The sequence below is a fragment of the Mustela putorius genome, unplaced genomic scaffold (genome assembly GCF_011764305.1).
Source record: "Mustela putorius furo isolate JIRA1106 unplaced genomic scaffold, ASM1176430v1.1 tig00003834_pilon_pilon_pilon, whole genome shotgun sequence".
NCBI lineage: Eukaryota > Metazoa > Chordata > Mammalia > Carnivora > Mustelidae > Mustela > Mustela putorius.
In genome coordinates, this window is record NW_025421987.1 from 97,817,088 (window position 1) to 97,836,002 (window position 18,915).

Sequence of the window (18,915 nt, forward strand, 5' to 3'; positions counted from 1 at the left end):
TCCTCATTTAGAATTGCTCTCAGCGCCTCTGATTTTCTGAGAAATACATTCCTTCAGCGTGGCAAATCCTTATCCTTCAGGGTGGATTTAGTTTAGGAAGGAGCTGGAGGTGACACCAAGTCAGACAGTCCACAGTTTGAATTCTACTTAGAATCAGAATGAAGGTCACAGTCACACTTGAGGCAGAGAGATTGTTGTTTGTTTTGATTTACCAGGGGACTCTTTAAACAGCCTCCAACAAGGAGCTAAGGAAGTGAAGGCAGCCTCCTTGGGCCAAGTTCTCCCGACATTAGACGTATGCACAATATTGATCTATGCCTAAAGTTTAATGTATGTTCACTTATGGAAGAAGGAAATCAGCCTTATTTTGATATGCCTGTGGTGATTGTTGAAAGAGCTCTGAGTCATCATATATATAAGAAAGGTTTCCTTTTGCCTATTGAATAGTCTTGGAAATAAACAAAAAAACGGGTGTAAGTGGCTCTGCTGGACACAGAGGCACGAACTACCGGATTGCCAGGGATGATTATGGGATTAGTTGAAGTTGCTAATTTTATAAGTCATAGTATAGTCATATTTCCTGCTAAACATTGTGATACAGTTTCTGGTATTGGAAATAAAATGGAAAGCATGGTCCTATTTTTTTTTTTTAATGGTATATATTTTAAAGATTTTATCTATTTTTGCAAGAGAGAGAGAGAAAACTTGAGAGCACAGACAGGGTTGGGGGGAGGGGCAGAGGGAGAAGCAGGCTCCCTGCTGAGCAAGGAGCCCGAGGCAGAACCTGGTGACCAGGACCCTGGGATCATGACCTGAATGGAAGGCAGAAGCTTAACTGACTGAGCACAGTCGTTTAAGCCCAATATGATCCTATTTTTATATAAAATCAGGATATGGATGCTGTGTGTGAGCTCTCTGTTTGTGTGGAAGGCGTGATAAGAGAGCCAGTTTCTGGAAGGTCAGGGTGATGGAGATGTTGGCTGCCCAGTTAAACATACCCAAACTGTGAGGATGTTTGAGGAGCTGAAGACTTGGAAGAGATCTGATGAAAATCGGAATTCCTAAAGGTCTAGAGTCTTGTGCATCTCTTTGTCAGTTGAATCTGTTCGTCACCTGAAGCCAATGAAGCCTCTTAAAATCTTGAAAATTTTAATATTTGTAGAGACAAACCCCAGATATTTATTTGGGGAAGAGAATGTTACGTTGCAGTTAACAGCATCGGTTTACCAAGTGCATAGTCAACCTCAAGGTAGTTACCCTGATTCTGCAGAAGGCTTCAGATCTAGGGGTTGGTTTTTCCATTATTGATTTCTAGAAATCCGTTTTTGTCTCCTCCCTGACCCTGCTCCCCTATACCTCATATAGATACTTGTTGAGCAAATGTAACACTTTGCCAGCCTTATACTAATGACTAATCAGTGATAAGCCTCAACATAATATGAGTGATACTTCAAGAAAGTGAAGTTATTATTCCAGGATAAACCTGGGGAAAAAAGATGGATTTTCTTCTATGTGGAACTTTTGTTTTTGTTTTCTTTCTTTCTTTAGAAGTGACTGACATCCCATAGAAGTCACCATTTTATTTTTATTTATTATTTTTATTTTTAAAAAACAATTTTATTTTTTAAGGTTTATTTATTTTTCTGGTGATCTCTATACCCAATGTGGGGCTCAAACTCATGACCCTCAAATCAAGAGTTATGTAGTCTTCCTACTAAGCCAGATAGGCGCCCCAAGTCACCATTTTTAAGTAAATAATTCTGTGGTTTGTAGTATATTTGCAACGTTGTGCAGTCATCACCATTGTCTCATTCCAGAACATTTTCCTCACCTCAAAAAGAAACCCTGTATGCATTAACAGTCACTCCTTATCTTTTCCCTCCCGGCCACTTTCAGTCCTAGGCAACCACTAATCTACTTTCTATTTCCATGGTTATGTCTGGCTTCTTTCACTCTGCAGAATGTCTTCAGGATTCATTGATGTTGTAACACCAAGACTTCCTTTTTATGGCCAAATAATATTCCTTTGTGTATGTATAGATATGCCACATTTTTGCTGATGAATATTGGGGCTGTTTTCACTTTGGGGCAATCATGACTAATGCTACTGTGAACATTCATGCCCAAGTTTTTGTGCAGACATGTGTTTCCAATAATCTTGAGTATATAACTAGGAGTAGAATTGCTGGGTCATATGATAATTCTATGTTTAACTTTTTGAGGAACTGCCAAACTTTAAGCAGGATTTTGTATAAACACAGGATCATGTTTTCCATTTTGTTTCCAATCCTGGAAACTGTATGTCAGAAAAACAATCTTAAAAAAATTCTTTTTTTTTTTTTAAAGATTTTATTTATTTTTTTGTCAGAGAAAGAGAGAGAGAGAGATCACAAGTAAGCCAAGAGGCAGGCAGAGGCAGAGGGAGAAGCAGGTTCCCTGCCGAGCAAGGAGCCCGATGTGGGCTCGATCCCAGGACGCTGGGATCATGACCTGAGCCGAAGGCAGCCGCTTAACCAACTGAGCCACCCAGGCGTCCCTTAAAAAAATTCTTAACAAAGGATACAAACTTTGGAATAAAGCTTATTGAAATGGTGAATAAAAGGCTAGTGGTGGTTTTGAAGCATTGGGACAGTTAGAAAGAGTTTATTCACGTCATTAATTTTCCTTGATCCTTTAGTTCATCGACTAGTAGCTTTGTATTTTCATATTAAGTGTTTTAATCTGAAATAATCGTGGGCTCACAAGAAGTTGCAAAAGTAATTGTGTTCTTGTATACCCCTCCTGGCTTTCCCTGGTAATGTTACATAAGCAAAGTGCATTACTCAAACTGGGAAATTGACACTGGTACAGCCCTGTTAACTAACCTAGGGGACTGGTTGCTTTTGAGCCCTTTTCCCAGCCCTTATATGTGCTTTTTATCCTGCTCCTCCCCGGCCCTACTTTGAGGTCCTGGTTACCTCACTTAGGTGTTGCTTCTGCCACCCAGACCAACAGAATATATTCTTTATCATAAAATCTGAGAAAGACCTGATGGAGGCTGGATAAGAGAGGTTGGCTAACATACCGTGTTTGTGCCTTCCCCGGAACATTTATAAATTGCAATCCTGACCCCCAGTGTGATGGTATCAGGAGGCTAGGGTCTTTGGGAGGTGATTAGGTCATGAGGGTAGAGCTCTCATACTAATCATGGGATTAGTGCCGTGAATTATAAACAGACCCCAGAGAGCTCCCTCCTCCCTTCAGCCATGTGAGGACACAGCAGCACGCCTGCAGTCTACAACCCAGGCCTGGCATTCCTAGTTTCCTACTTCCCTTGGGAAAAACAAAACAAAACAAAACAAACAAACAAAGCCCAGTCTTAGTCCATTTGGGCTACTCTAGTAAGTACCCACAGACTGAGGGCTTATAAGCAACAGAAATTTCTCTCTCAGGGTCCTGAAGGCTCCAAGTCCAAGATCAGGGTCTTGGACTTGTTTGAGTCCTTGGACCTGTTTGAGTCCTGGTGAGAAACCTTCGGGGCAGACACTGGTAGAGGCCACATGTGTCTTCACCTGGTTCCTTCCTTCATTCCATCCGTCCAGTGTCAGAATTCTGCAGTGAGGAGTGGGATACAGTAGGGCACACCAGCCTTGTCCTAGACCATGGAGGCAATTCTTTCGTTCTAGGTCTGGATTTAATTCTGGAATACTAATTACCTTCCACTACAGTCAACAAAAGAGCTAGATGATGGTCCTAAGGTGGACACCTGGGCCCTAATTCCCTGTTGAGCTGCAGTCCTGTTTGTAATATAGTGGATTTTAATGTGCTGCTTCTTCTTTCAGTTTTTGGCACAGAAAGGTAATTCTGAGGAATCAAAAACTACTTAAGTTTATTTGGGCATGGCAAGCATTTCGGTTGGAATACTACTTTGTCTGAATGTTTGGACAAAAATCAGTCTAAAAATACCAAGAAGTTCTTGGTGGAATTCCCTCCTTCACTCTCTGCTCACTTTTCTTTTTTTTATTTTTTTAAAGATTTGTTTATTTGTTTGTTTGGGGGGAGGGGCAGAGGGAGAAGGAGAGAATCCTCAAGCAGACTCTTCCGCTGATTGGGGAGCTCCATGCGGGGCTTGATTTTACCCCCCTGAGATCATGACCCCTGCCTAAATCAAGGCTTGGTCAACTGACTAAGGCATCCAGGTGCCCTGACTCTCTCTCTCTTCACTTTTTTTTTTAGTTTTTTTTTTTTTTTAAGATTTTATTTATTTATTTGACACACAGAGAGAGAACACAAGTAGGCAGAGAGGCAGGCAGAGAGAGAGAGAGAGGAGGAAGCAGGCTCCTTGCTGAGCCAAGAGCCCTATGCGGTGCTCGATCCCAGGACCCGGAGACCATGACCTGAGCTGAAGGTAGAGGCTTAACCCACTGAGCCACCCAGGTGCCCCTCTCTCTTCACTTTTGATTGAAGGGAAGGTATATAGAGAGAACAAACTTTAAAAGTACATTTCAGGTGGTTGGCTGGTACATGCCTGCGGTAGGAGAACTGGAAGCGGGCGCTGACCTGCCGCTGACAGTGAAGGTGACAAGCGCTCTGCTCTTTGCTGGACACGTGGAGGTGACATGTATTGAGTGGTGCAGAACCGTGTAGCTGGCTGGACTGCTGGAGAGTGGCTGAGCGTGCCTGGTTCTGGAAGTGTGTCCAGAGATGGAAAGTGGGTTGCAGACTTTCTCTCTGCACGTGGCAGCGGCCTCTCCTTCAGTCTGCTAACCTTGCTCGTAGCGGGGCTGGGGCACTGCCGCTTAACTCCCACACTTAACACTCATGCTGAGACTTGGTCCAAGAATGTCAGCCCCTCTGAAATCTGCTGACAGAACATCCCATTCTTGCCATGGCCCTCTGAGAAGTTTGTAGCATCTAAAATCAGGGATAGCTGAGGTAGAAGTAAACCCTCATTCCCAACGCTAATGATAACACCCTCCTTCTTACACCCTCCCCTTTATGGAAAACTGGGAGAAATACTTTTTGTTTAACATTGGCAGCCCCCGAATGGGGAGGGGTGTGTGTGTGTTTCAGTTTCTCTGAATTTGATTCTGAGAATCAAACTGATTCTCTGAATCAGTTTCTCTTAGAAGTTGATGCCAAGAGCTTTCTCACTTCCCAGTAGATGCCTGCTGAGCACACACAGATGCATGGTCCCACCTTGTTTCACTTTCTGGAAAATGTGGAGTTAAATGTAATGCCCAAAGCTATAGCCGTTCACACCCAAGTTTCTGGCAGAATTTTCTGTCTCGCTTTTTATCCCTACAGGAAATTGCTTTAATAACTGACTTCTGGGGGGAACCCAGGTGGAAGTCTTCCTGGAGTAGAGGCATTTGTATGATGTTAGGATACGTTGTCTTGTTTGATCCCCACAGTAATTAACATCCTCCCATTTTAGCCATCTAGAAACCGAGACGCAGATTTAGAGGAGCCTGAAATCTCCCCAAATCTCGGTGACAAGGTCTGAATTCCAGCTCAGCTCTCGTTCTCCAAGCCTAGCACCCTCTGCCCTCCCATAGGCGCCTCCCCAAGTCCAAGCCTGTTTCGGACTTCCTGGTCCTAAAGGGCTCATTAGTTCTGTACTCACAGTCCACAAAAGTGGATTCTGGATAAAAGAAGATGTAGTTGGGAACTTCGGGTGAAGGGCATAGATGACAGAAAATACAAAAGCCTCTCTGAAGAGGTCATGGAATTGGACAGAACAGACATGCATCACAGGCTCTGCCCACTGGTGGTCTGTGGTCTGCCTAAGCCAAGGCCAAGGAGGCACTCCCCTTCCCCAAGTTCTCCTCCCTCCTGCCCCTTCCCCACCGTGTTGTGTCATCCAGGGCTGGGGGGTGCTCAGTGCTGGGACCTGCTCAGTCTTTCTGATGGGAACCAGAGGCAGACATTGTAGCTGTCCAGAATTCATTTTGGAAGAAATCTCCAGCATTCTTCTGCTTGAGTCAGATTCTTTTTTTTTTTTTTTTCAAGATTTTATTTATTTATTTGAAAGACAGAGATCACAAGTAGGCAGAGAGGCAGGCAGAGAAAGAGAGGGAAGCAGGCTATCTGCTGAGCAGAGAGCCTGATGCAGGGCTCGATCCCAGGACCCTGGGATCATGACCCGAGCCAAAGGCAGAAGCTTTTAACCCATTGAGCCACCCAGGCACCCTTGAGTCAGATTCTGATGGTTTTTAGAAATAGGCTCCTATCAACAGGCAACCCAAACTACATCAGTCTTGAGGAAGCTAGAGTAGTACACGCAAAGACAGGTCCAAGGAAGCAGGCTCAATGCTGTCACTCAGGCAACAAATAGTAATTATAATAATTATACTTCATTTATGCAGGCCTCTCCTGCTTACAAAACATGTTCTCCACATGAGCGCTTCATAGCCTTAATCAGGACTGCACTGTTATTTCCATTGTATCCCCAAGGGCACCAAGGCTCAGGTTGCACCTGTGGTCAAGGGACGGAGCTGGAACTTGGTCCTTTGAATCTCTTTGGTCTAGTTAGTGCCACGTGCTTGTCTGGGGTGGGAGGAGGAGAGGGAGCACATGGGATTGGAGTCCCTATCCTGCAAGTTTAAGAGGACTTCTACTTGCTGCTGGTCAGCTTGAGGTTAGAGACGAGCTTCCCTGGGTGGTAGCTGCCCACAGACCGGGCGTGGACCCTCTGGGTAGGAAAGGCCGACTTCATGGTTGCACCTCTGAACACAGCGTGTCTGTTCAGATTTCAAACGTGTGTATGGCTTTCCTGCCCAGAGAGTTGAAGGACATCTTGGTGCCTCTGAAAAACGAGTTAGCTCAAGGGCAGATGGAACAATCTGGTATGATTGCTTCTGGAAGTTGGCTCTAAATGATGTGTTTTGAGAGCCTATGAAATGATTTAGCATCGTTATCCTGGCGTGAGTCTCCCAGTTGTGGTGCTGACTTGGGCCTTTCTTTAAGCTCTGGGAGGGCTGTCATGGGCTTTTCTCCTCATTTCTTTCCCTCTGAATTATTTCCTCCTTCTCTTTTGTCTCTGACTCTTATTGTGGAACCAGAAATTATATTCTCTTTCTTGTAGCTGGTAGGCAAATATAGTAGTGTTTCTGTTTCTGTTTTTTTGTTTTTTCTTTTTCTCTCTTTTCTCCCTTCATTCTGATGGTGCTAAAATTTGGAATCTGTCTTCCTGTATTTATACATATAATTTCTGATGATAATAACTTATGTCTGTGATATCCCAAAGTGTCATATATGTACAAGAACTAAATACTATTGTTCATAAGTGGCTAGGGAAATAGAAAAAGTGGCAGAAGCATAAATATTTTGCTCTTTGGGGTATGTTAAGGAGTCGTGTGTTCCCACTCCCCCTTGCCTTGTATCTCTCTCTTCCCGTCTTATTTCTTAGTCACTCATGCCCGTACCTCCTTTTGTTTATTCCCTCTTTTCTGTTTCATTCACACCTTTACAATCTTCTCCCCGCCATGTTCGCAACTTGGCTACTCCTTTCTCAGAAGTTGGTGTGTGGTTGGTGGGCAACCGTCACCTAATCTGTGTCCATGGAATTGTCTGGTTCCTTGTCTACCAACTGCCCTTTTTTTGCTGACAAAACAGAACAGCACTGAGGAGAATAGTTGTTAAAGAGCTTCCTTAAAAATTCTGAGCAAAGGGGCTCCTGGGTGGCTCAGTGGGTTAAAGTCTGCCTTAGGCTCACGTCATGATCGCAGGAATCTGGGATCCAGCCCCGCACTGGGCTTTTTGCTCATCAGGGAGCCTGCTTCCTCCTCTCTCTGCTTTCCTCTCTGCCTACTTGTGATCGCTGTCTGTCAAATAAATAAATAAATGAATAATCTTAAAAAAAAAAAATCCTGGGGCTCCTGGGTGGCTCAGTGGGTTAAAGCCTCTGCCTTCGGCTCAGGTCATGATCCCTGGGTCCTGGGATCGAGCCCCACATCAGGCTCTCTGCTTGGCAGATAGCCTGCTTCCCTCTCTCTCTCTCTCTACCTGCCTCTCTGCCTACTTGTGATCTCTGTCAAATAAATAAATAAAAATCTTAAAAAAAAAAAAATCCTGAGCCAAGTATTTGGAAAGAGAGCCTAGAACCTAGAACTTCCCCTTCAGCACCGTAACTCCACTTCCAAGAACAGTATTTCTTCTGAGAGGCATGCAGTCGCAAAAGAAAAGTCAGGGGGACCGGCTTTAGAAGCAAAATCCATCCCTTCAGCCCCCAGCAAGTTGGCTGACCTCTAATGAGCATGGCCTCTCTGTTGGCACAGGTGACAAGACAACTTTCCAGCTGCAGGTTCGACAGGTGGAGGATTATCCTGTGGACCTGTACTACCTGATGGACCTCTCCCTGTCCATGAAGGACGACTTGGACAACATCCGGAACCTGGGCACCAAGCTCGCTGAGGAGATGAGGAAGCTCACCAGCAACTTCCGGTTGGGGTTCGGGTCTTTTGTAGACAAGAACATCTCCCCTTTCTCCTACACAGCGCCGAGGTACCAAACCAATCCATGCATCGGGTGAGTGACCAGTTATCCTTCTGTTGGGTATTTAAGGGTGGGAGAACAGAGTCACAGGAAAACTTATCCCGAAGAAAGGACGAAGGAGGACTTACGGGGGCAGTGAGGGAGCAGACTTCAGTGTTTAAACTGATCAATGATGACCCAGTTCTGTGCTCCCACTATGTGTGGAGACTTGAACGGTTGCAAGGCTGTAGGGAGGTATGATGATCGTAGCTCATTCGTTTTCCTGCCTGTCTGACAACAGCACCGTTTTCCCGTTGAAGACCGTGCTCTCAGGAGCTGAACACCCAGGCGTTCAGGGAAAGAGCATGCAGGACAATGGAAACTCTTTTCTTGCTTGGGGTGCCTGAGGTGCTTGGGGAGAAGGGAATTATTTGTTGTTTATGTAAATAGAACTCATGTTGACAAAATGAAATGGAATTGCTGTGATTTAAAGGTATGACTTTTTTCCCAATTTTAAGTCAAGTACTCTAACTAGAAAATATTTGACAGGTTATCTAAGAGCAGGAATTTCTAACTGCCACAACAGACAAATCTAAAAGTATGTCACGGTAGAAGTTTATCTCCTGGGGCACCTGGGTGGCTCAGTTGGTTAAGTGGCTGCCTTCGGCTCAGGTCATGATCTCAGGTTGAGCCTCACATCAGGCTCCCTGCTCAGTGGGGAGTCCTCTTCTCCCTGTGTAGCTCCCCCTCTTGTGCACACTCGTGCTCTCTCTGTCAAATAAATAAAATAGTAAAAAAAAAAAGAAGAAGAAGAAGAAGAAGTTTATTTCCTGCATACCTAAAAATGATCAGTGGACACCTCTCTTCCAAGCAGGGTCTCAGGGACCCAGGCTCCGTGTGCCCCGTACTTCTTCATCTTCCACATATGATTTTGAAGTTCCCTGTGTCTGGACGATTGCTCAGAGGTGGAGCTTATGGGCCAGGGCTGAGTGGCTTTCACTGCTTTTGCACCTGTATCTTATCAGATAGAAGGGGGTTCTAACAAGGAGGCTGGAAGCTAGGTTGGTTGTGCCCAGGAAGAAGAGGAAGCAGAGGGTGCCTGGGTGGCTCAGTGGGTTAAGCCGCTCCCTTCGGCTCAGGTCATGATCTCAGGGTCCTGGGATCGAGTCCTGCATCGGGCTCTCTGCTCAGCAGGGAGCCCGCTTCCCTCTCTCTGTCTACTTGTGATCTCTCTCTCTGCCAAATAAATAATAAATAAAATCTTTTAAAGAAAAAAAAAAAAAGAAGAGGAAGCAGGACTGGTGACCAGGACTCCTCCGTCGTGTACTTGTGCCGGGAGGTGGAGGGGGTGGGGGGGTCACAGCCTCCAGCTCCCCTAAGGCAACCTCTAGGTTGGTTTGTTTCTAGTTTTATAACGGTTCCCTTGAAATGTCAGGATTATGTGGTCTGTGACAAATGAGTGGTAACTTCTAGCTCTTTCTTTCTCATCCCCACATTCAACTTGAGTCTGGCTTTGGGCTGTGAGGCCCCAGAGTCGTTACTAGACAAGAAACGACAAAGACTTAGGTTCTTACCAAGTGTCAGGCACTGCACAAAGTGCTTTGCACCATATGGATCATCTCATTTAAATCTCGTGACAGTCTCTGGTAGATGTGAGCCGTGCTTCGCAGATGAGGACACGGACACTTGGAATAAATAGCTGACCCGAGATTACGCCACTAGTAAGGGGGTACTTGGAGCGTGAGTGAAGTCAGACTGTTTCAGAGTCTGCAGTCCCTGTGACACCGTGCTTGCTTTTGCCCATCCAAGTCACACGACGGCACAGAAGCTCCTCCTGAATCCAGTCCAAAGGCCAATACCCATTCCCAGACTACTAGACCCTCAAGGAACTTGCCCGAGGGCAGTGTTGGGCGATGCTACTGTGACACACAGTCCCCGTATCCCCATGACTCAGCACCATCCGGGCTTATTTCTTGCTTGTATCAAGTCTGGTGAGGGTTGAGCTGCTTTCGCTGATGGCTCTCCTTCATGCAGGGACTTGGATCCAGGCCTTTCTGCCTTAAGGTGGCATTTTCCATCCTTGGGTTACTTGGCTGCCCCAAGGAGGAAGGGAGCTGTCCCCTGAACCTGCCCAATTCCCCAGCTTATCTTCAGCGGCCTCAGCAGCTCCTAGCCCTGCCCTGGGCTGGGTGGTCGGCACGCGGTGGTGGTCGTGCTGGTAATGTATGCTCTCCTTCATCTTCCTGGACCGTCTGTGCACTCTCCTTGAAGCTCCCTTCAATCTTCCCTTAGGGCTTGGGAACTGACACAGAGGTGGGAAAATCAATGAATAAGAAAAAGGTTTAAATACAAAAGTGAATCTAAGTTCCTTAACTGTGAAGAGGCCTACGTGTCATCATTTGCTGGGTTTAGCTTCCTCCTGGCCACGCGTGACTGCTGGTGTTGTTAGTCTGGTCCTGACTCCAAGGCCCCTTCAGCCGAGTCTCAGTGCCAGATGTCCTCTGGTTGGAGCTTTGCTGCTGACCAGGTGCAACAGCATCTTAACCAAAACTTTTTTCAGGGCGCCTAGGGGACTCAGTCCTTTAAGCATCTGCCTTCAGCTCAGGTCATGATCCAAGTGTCCTGGGAGAGAGCCCCATATTGGGCTCCCTACTCACCAAGGAGTCTGTTTCTCCCTCTACCTACTGCTCCCCCTGCTTGTGCGCTCTCTCTCTCTGCCAAATAAATAAAATCTTAAAAAAAAAAAAATCTTTTTCTAATTCATCAAGAATAGTGAGGCTGTCTACTTCTTTTTCACCCTTGCCCTCTGAGTGTGCCGTGTCTGCAGACAGACGGGGGTGTCTCCACAGTCATTTTCCCAGGACCCTCCGTTCACTGTGAGATACGCTACATTGGAAGCCTGGAGAGGATGAGGGAATGGCTCTGGGAACTCAGCATTCGAATATTCTAGGTTGTTAAATGCTGCTTTTCCAGAGCCCCCCTCTGGGCCTAGAAGGCAGAACCAGCTGTGGACAGTGAAGGTCTTCACAGTGAGCACAGGCACACTGAAAGACTGCAAGACAGGAAATCTAGTGAAGAATGGGAGTTTTGAAGGAAACATCAGGGCCCAGTTGGACAAATCTCTCTTCTCCAAGCTGCGCACCACATCAGGGAGTCACTCTGTGGCTGAGTGAGACAGGCTGAGATTGATCTTCTCACGGCTAGGGAGTGGACCACGGTGGGGTCCCAGGTCTCAGAGATACCCGCTGCTTGTGGGAGAACAGCGCGAGGTGGCTGTTCCAGCCCGTGTGTGCTTTGTTTGCCTTTCTGAATTTCAATGGCACTGTGAATTAGTTACCAACATTTAAAGAAATAGGAGATCTAACCAAGAATAACCAGGATTGGGGCACCTGGGTGGCTCAGTTGGTTGAGCGTCTGACTCTTGATTTCAGCTCAGGTCATGATCTTGGGGCAGCGGGATCCAGCCCCACATTGAGTCCTGCGTGCTTACCTCTCCTTCTGCTCCTCCTCCCCACTCACACTCTTCCAGATAAATAAAATCTTAAAAACAAAAACAAAAAACAAAAGAAGAAGAAGAACCAGGATTTGCAGGTTTTCTAGAACAATGGGGAGGTCTGGTTGTGCCGGGCCTGAACCCCATGGTTGGCCACTGCTGTCCTAACACTATCTCGTGTCCCAGCTGGCTCACCTCCCTGGTTTGCTTTCATCCCTGGCTTGGGGCACACTGTCTGTGATCCTTGCCTGTGCTTTTCCTTCAGCAAGTGTGCGGAGGAAGGTCACAGGGTTCTTCTCGGGCTCCAGTGGCACCTTCGGTTGGGTTTCTCTCCCCTGTGGGAGGGAGAACAGCAGCAGCCCCCAGGAAGTTTTGGGAGGATAGAGTCAGGAGGGAGGGACTTACCGCCTCTGTGGGACACCTCAACGACAAGAGAGCCAAATTTTCACGGGGCTTTCCTGAGGTTTTTCCTTCCTCCTGCTCCAGACATTTTTGCCAAAAGATCAAAGTCCTGGACGCGTCCCTTCCCATCTTAGAATGTGTTAGAAACACTAGAACTGAAGTAAGTAGTACCAGGGCTGCCATAATAAGAAAAGAAGACATAGTATAATGTAATCAGATTAAAGAACTGTTTAATTGCTATTCTGAGTAACCAGGAAGAGTGTCACTGGGAAAAATCATGTCATGTTCACTGATACAGGATTTGAAGATGAATGCAGTATGTCATCTCTGGTCCCCAACATACTTTCTTTTGCCAGGGGTATCAGGCTGTTGCTGAAATATGTGTCATGTCTCAGGGTTCCTGGAGGTGCAGTGGGTTGAACGTCTGACTCTTGGTTTCTGCTCAGGTTGTGATTCTGGGGTTGTGGGACCGAGGCCTGCGTTGGGCTTCGTGGGGAGTCTGCTTAAGACTCTTGCTCCCTCTTCCCTTCCCCACTCTGAACTTCTTTGCGTGCTCGCTCTCTCTCTCTCTCTAAAAATACATCTTTTAAAAAAGAAAAGAAATACATGTCATGTCACATTTATTTATTTATTTTTTTTAAAGATTTTATTTATTTATTTGTAAGAGAGAGTGAGAGCGAGCACAGGCAGACAGAGTGGAAGGCAGAGTCAGAGGGTGAAGCAGGCTCCCTGCGGAGCAAGGAGCCCGATGTGGGACTCGATCCCAGGACGCTGGGATCATGACCTGAGCCGAAGGCAGCTGCTTAACCAACTGAGCCACCCAGGCATCCCTCATGTCACATTTATATGTGGAATCCAGAAAAGCCAAATTCATAGAAACAGTAGACTGGGGGTTGCTGGGGGCTGGGACGTGGAGGAGACTTTGGTCGAAAGATACAGACTTCCAGTTAAAAGATGAATTTGTTCTGGGGATGAAATGTAGAGCACAGTTCCGATCATTGACGATACTAGACTTGGAACACATACTTGTATACTTGGAAGTTAAGAGAGTAGATCTTAAATGTTCTCGCCACACACACACACACACACACACACACACACACAGAAATATACATGTGAAAATCTGCACAACTGAGATAACGCATTTCATCCTTCATCATTTATGTTTTTTCTTACCCTTCCTGTATTTCTTCCAAGGGCTCAGAGTCTTCCTTCCCCACCTTAATGGGATGATTTCATTGTGTTCTGGCATATCTTGTGGCCAATGAGAAGTCTGCTGTCCGTCTGATGGTTTGCCTTCTCTCTGGTGGCTTTTAATATCTTCCTATGTTTTTCCTATTCTGTAATGATGCACATTTCAGTGTGTCTAGATTGAACTGACTTTTCTTTACATTGCTCAGAATCTGGTCTGCGTGTTTAGCCTGAGAATACATGTTTTTACTCTTGACTATTTGTAGACATTTCCTCTTGGACACCCCCCCCCTTCATTTTCTAACACTAATTTCCAGAATAGGACATTTCTTCTAGTTTACCATTTTGTTCTTCAATTGCGTCATCCATACATTAATGATTCGTTTTTTATTTCACTGACTATATTTTTTAGTTGGTTCTATTCCAAACTTCTGTTTTTGACACTGGGTGCCCCCTCCTCCCCGAGCCTTCTGACTCTTTTTCCTTCTAATACTACCCTGTTTCAGCTTTTGGTATCTGTTCTCTCCTCTCCTTTGCTGTCTGAAGTACCTCGTCTTACCGTGCTTCAGATCATTCTGTTGCCCCCGTTTCTAGAACAGCAGCTCTTCCTGTTTGTTGCGTTTGTGGACCTTCCTTCCCGGTGGCTTGTTTCTTGTGGGGTCCAGAACTTCGCCATCAGCTTCTTCGCCCACGCTGGTTTTCCACGCGAGCATCTCGGCCCCAGGCGTGCCGGCTGGTGCGTCTGCATCCTTGCGGGTCGGGTGTCTGCCTGCTGCCGCCGGGATCCTCTGGGTCTCCGTGGGACACGTTTTCCTGTTCGTCTCAGTTGGACATTCCTTCACCATAAAAACAGTGACTTCTGACTTGCTCGGGTCTGTAGTGAACAATTTTTATGGGTGATTCATCTCGCTCTGGGCCTGGAGTGGCTCTTCCTTGCTTCTTTCCCAGGCCAACGGCTGGAATTTTTGTCTTTGATTTTGGTGACAGAGCAGCTCTTTTGTGGCGCTCAGCATTCTGTGGAGAGCCCGGTTCCCAGGCTTCATCTGTCCCTGTTCGACTCCCACCCCCAGCCCTTAGGACCTCCACCCGGGTGGTCCTGACACATCTGGGTTCTCCTCGGCCTGAGCTCTCGCCCCAGGCCCACCTATCATCTCCTAAGCGTGCTTATTTGTCAAACGATTTTTTCCCCTTCATTTCTGGTACCTGGGATTTCCCTGCTAAGCTTTTATATTAATGTTTACGTGTTGACAGTTTGACAAATCTTATGTTATCCAGCAGTTCTAAATATTTACAGTAAGAGGGGAGCTCTTTCCACGTCAGCTTAACCCATAATGTTGTCCTGAAGCTTTGCATTATTTTCTGGATTTGCCTGGATCTAGTGTCTTTAAATTGCAATCTGTTTTCATATATATGTGCTCCCCTCAGGCAACTTAAGCCTACGTACTTTATTTACCTAGTTGCTTCATGATTCTTAATTTAGTAACTCCCTATACATGGCCCTAAACAGGGCTCTCTGGGCAGACACAAGGTGCGGGTTGGAATGTTTCTCAGCATTAGGCCCCCAAACACCCAGACCTTCAGTTCACTCAGCCCTTCCAGGGGTTAAATTAAATAACTAGTCACAGAGGACATTGTGTTTAGTGACTGTGAGACATTCAGTGGGACAAAGCTGTTTTCTCTCATAAAGAGGTGACTGATTTGATGATAGCAATTTCTCTGCCATGAAGACTTCTCTCTGGCAAACACATCGTCTAGTTCCCGATTATTTAACAGTCATTCTCCAGGTAAAGATAGATCTACTTAACGTTGCTAGTGGGAATGAAAGGGAAAGGGTAAAAAAATGCCAGGCTCACTTTGGTGAGCTTTCCACAGCTTCTCTGGCTTTCTCACTGAACGACAGTTAATGTCCTGCTCCTCCCTCCCTTTCCTCAACCTACTTGATGAACCCAGCCGGCACACACACACACGCACGCACGCACGCACACACACACACATGCACGCACACGCACCTGAACTCCCATGTGCACCAGAACCACACAGAGAGGTGTAGTGGCTTGGAGGAAGGGAGTGGGTGTATATATACTTCCCCCTGCATCTGTCCATTTGTCCAGTTGTAATAACTGCTGATGGGACCTCTACTCCTTTCCTTCCAGCCGGGAATACCATTTCCATGACCTTTCCTTCGTGGCAGAATGAAATGGGGATAAAATGTTTGAGTGGCCGGGGTTCTAGAAAGCGCAAGGCTCAGGTGAAGGAAAGAAGAGGGAGGGAGTGAAACAAAGGGGAGGCAGATGTGGGGAAGCGGGCAACTCCCACCTCCATCCGGAGAGCGCTCAGGCCATTTTGGCAGTGGGGTCCACTCTGTCCAGGGCCGATTTGTTGTGGCCTGGTGGACAGAGCAGGCACTGCAGGTCCCACGGGAGAATGGAATGGTCTCTTAGAAAGCTACAGGTTGCCTCTCACTTGGAGAAAGGGAGCCTGTCCAGACCTGCCCTGGCTGTTGCTGCTTGGCAGCCGTCAGGCAGGATCCCCTAATAGTTGCTAGGCCTGTTTCCCTTCCCATGCACACAGCTTAAATTGGATTATAAAGCCTTCCCACCATGCCTCTCCATTAGTAGTTTTTTTTTTTTCGTCTTTTATTCTGAGAGAGGCCACACACCTGCCTGGTCTCTTTCAGTCTGCCTTCCCAGCCTCCCCTTGGCCTAGCCTCACCCTCATTTCCTGCCCTGCACTTTCCCGGCCTCCCAGTGCTTGGGCTCCCCATGTTTTCTCCTGCCACAGGGCTCTGGCATGTGTGCTGCTCTGTGCCCAGGACCCTCTCGCCTCCCGCCTCTCCCCTAGAGAATCCATTTGTGAAACAGCATAAGGCCTCCCTTCTTATGTCAGGGAGATAGGGGATCTCACTTCCTCCAGGTATGGGGCCACTTGGTGCTACAGGATTTTCTGTCCCCTTAGTGCCCACAGTTCTTGGTCACGCCAATTCACAGAATGACATGGCAGACCAAAGAGTGGTGGGCAGCCAAGCCAAGTTTACTGAGCAAAAGTACAAAGCTCCCAGAGAGGGAGGGGGACCCTCGGAGTTGCTGAGTTTGAGGGTTTTTAGGAGGTCTTTTGCAGAACTTTCTTAAGCATTCAGAGTGTGCTGAGTCATGCCAATCAGGGCTTTGGGCACATTTCTGTCTACCTGTTAATGTCCACATGCTGATGGTCCTTTTTATGCTGACATCTGGGGGCTTATGTCTTAACTGCCCCTTGCCCGTGATATTGACGCATGCTGTTGTGGTTAGCTATCTTATTTTAGAACGGTTTGCAGAAGTCATTTCTGCAAAGGCTGCAGAGTAGAATGTCCATGCAGTCCTGTCTAAGCTGCCAAACAGGACATCAGTGCTGTTTCACTGTAGCTGTCCTGACTCCATCTTTACTTGGGGACCCCAGCCCTGACCCCCTCACCGTCCAGCTAACTCCTAACATGGGGATCTCTACTGCAGACTGCAGATGAGACTGTCCAGTCTTGTGGGAGAAAGAAGCACCCACAAGATGCCCACCTGCCATCGAGATGCCGTGCTTGCCTCTTCCCCAGCTGCCAGAGCTAACCTTCCATTTGCAGATGGTTTGTTTCTGAAGGATTTCTGCTGCATTTAGGAGAGCTGATCGCTTATCACTGCACTATTTACCAACACGTGCAGTAGCGGAAAGAATGCATTCACTCCTGTTCCATTGACGTGCTCATGCACCGGGATGTCGTGGTGTCTCTGCGTGGGTCGGCACAAAGGGGTTCTGCGATGTTTAGGCACACGGCGGCAGCAGAGGGGATGTGGGAAGCTGGCTTCAAAGCAGACCCCCACTCAGGCTGCTCTCACTTGGCTTTGCCCACCATCCCTGGCCCAGAAGAGCCTTCCTTGCTGTGCTGCCTGGGCCATGGTGCCTGTGCCATGGGTCCCCTGCATCTTTCAAGGCCCGCGGCAGGGCTCCCCCATGTGGAGTAACCATGATTATTGCTACTTTTTTCGAACCGTTTTTCCATTCCGTTCCCTGAGCAACCTGGATATGCCGACTTGCCTGTAGCTTAGGCCTTGATGTTTGTAGAGCAAGAACCATGTTGTTTCTCTTTGTCCACTCCATGCTGCCTGTCCCGGGGGCGCACCGTAGGAGCGGGGAATACTGACTAGGGCTGCTCGAGGCGCTCCGTGAACACAGAGTGCTTGGTCGTTCGGGATTTACTTACAGTGCTAGAAAGTGACTCGCCTTTTCTTTCTCTCCAGTTACAAGTTATTCCCAAACTGCGTCCCATCCTTTGGGTTCCGCCATCTGCTGCCTCTTACAGACAGAGTGGACAGCTTCAACGAGGAGGTCCGCAAACAGCGGGTGTCCCGGAACCGCGACGCGCCCGAGGGGGGCTTTGACGCCGTTCTCCAGGCAGCTGTCTGCAAGGTAACTTTTCTTGCTGGTGCCATCACTACGTGTGGGCGGGTGTTGGCACTGCCAGCAGGAGGTTGGCAGATTTGGAGCCACCCCAGCCTGCGGTTCCTGTCCATTCTTCCATCAGAGGGTGAGCTCAGGGGCCCGTGGGGAGATGCGGAGCAGTTCCGTTGGCTGGGGCTCAGGGATGGGCCAGGGTTGGTGCATGTCTCGGTGTCAGGGTGTGGCTCTGCGCAATGGGGTGCTGTCTTTGCCAGAAGACAGCTGCTCTGTGTTTATATTTTAGCTCTTCTGCTTCTTTTCAGGGGAAAAAGGTAAAGTTCAAGCCCTGTGCATAGAAGCTTGTTGAGCTTTCTGGCCCAGTTTTTAAAGATCGCTGTGTGAGGGAATCTGCTGAAGAGGAGAATTGCATGTCGTCTTAGGTTTCCTTTCTGTTTGTTTGTTTTTCCCCACCAGCTTTTTCTGTGATATATGAATCCAGAGGGAGGACATGGACTTAGGTCAGAAATGAACTCATGCTTTGAGAGGTTCCAATCTCAGTGAAATATATAAATGGAATGTTGGTAATAACTTTTTTTTTTTTAATTGGAGTAGAGTTGGCACATGGTGTTACTTTAGTTTCAGGTGTACAACATAGTGGCTCGTAAGTGTGTGCATTGTGTCGTTGTGCTCATCACTGGGCAGGTACCGTCCTCCACCGTACAACACTGTAATAGCACCACTGACTTCATTCCCTACGCCGGAACTTTTATCCGGAGGTTCTTCTTTCCAGAACTGGAAGCCTGTATCTCCCTCTCCTCTGCACCTTTTTGGCCATCCCCTTCCCCCAAACTGCCCACTCCTCTGGCAATCATTAGTTTGTTCTCTGTATTTATGGGTCTATTTTCTGCTTTTTGTTTGTGTGTTCATTTCGTTTTTTAGATTCTATATAAGTAAAATCATATGGTAATTTGTCT

General features: G+C 47.1%; 1 protein-coding gene across 1 annotated transcript in view; it reads left to right on the forward strand.

Annotated features, from left to right (window-relative positions):
* ITGB5 (integrin subunit beta 5) overlaps positions 1–18,915 on the forward strand; it is a 113,673-nt gene that overhangs the window by 26,552 nt on the left and 68,206 nt on the right. The window contains exons 4-5 of the mRNA XM_004745412.3: positions 8,259–8,508; positions 17,803–17,971. Coding sequence (XP_004745469.1) covers positions 8,259–8,508; positions 17,803–17,971 — 419 coding nt within the window. The remainder of the gene's footprint in view (positions 1–8,258; positions 8,509–17,802; positions 17,972–18,915) is intronic.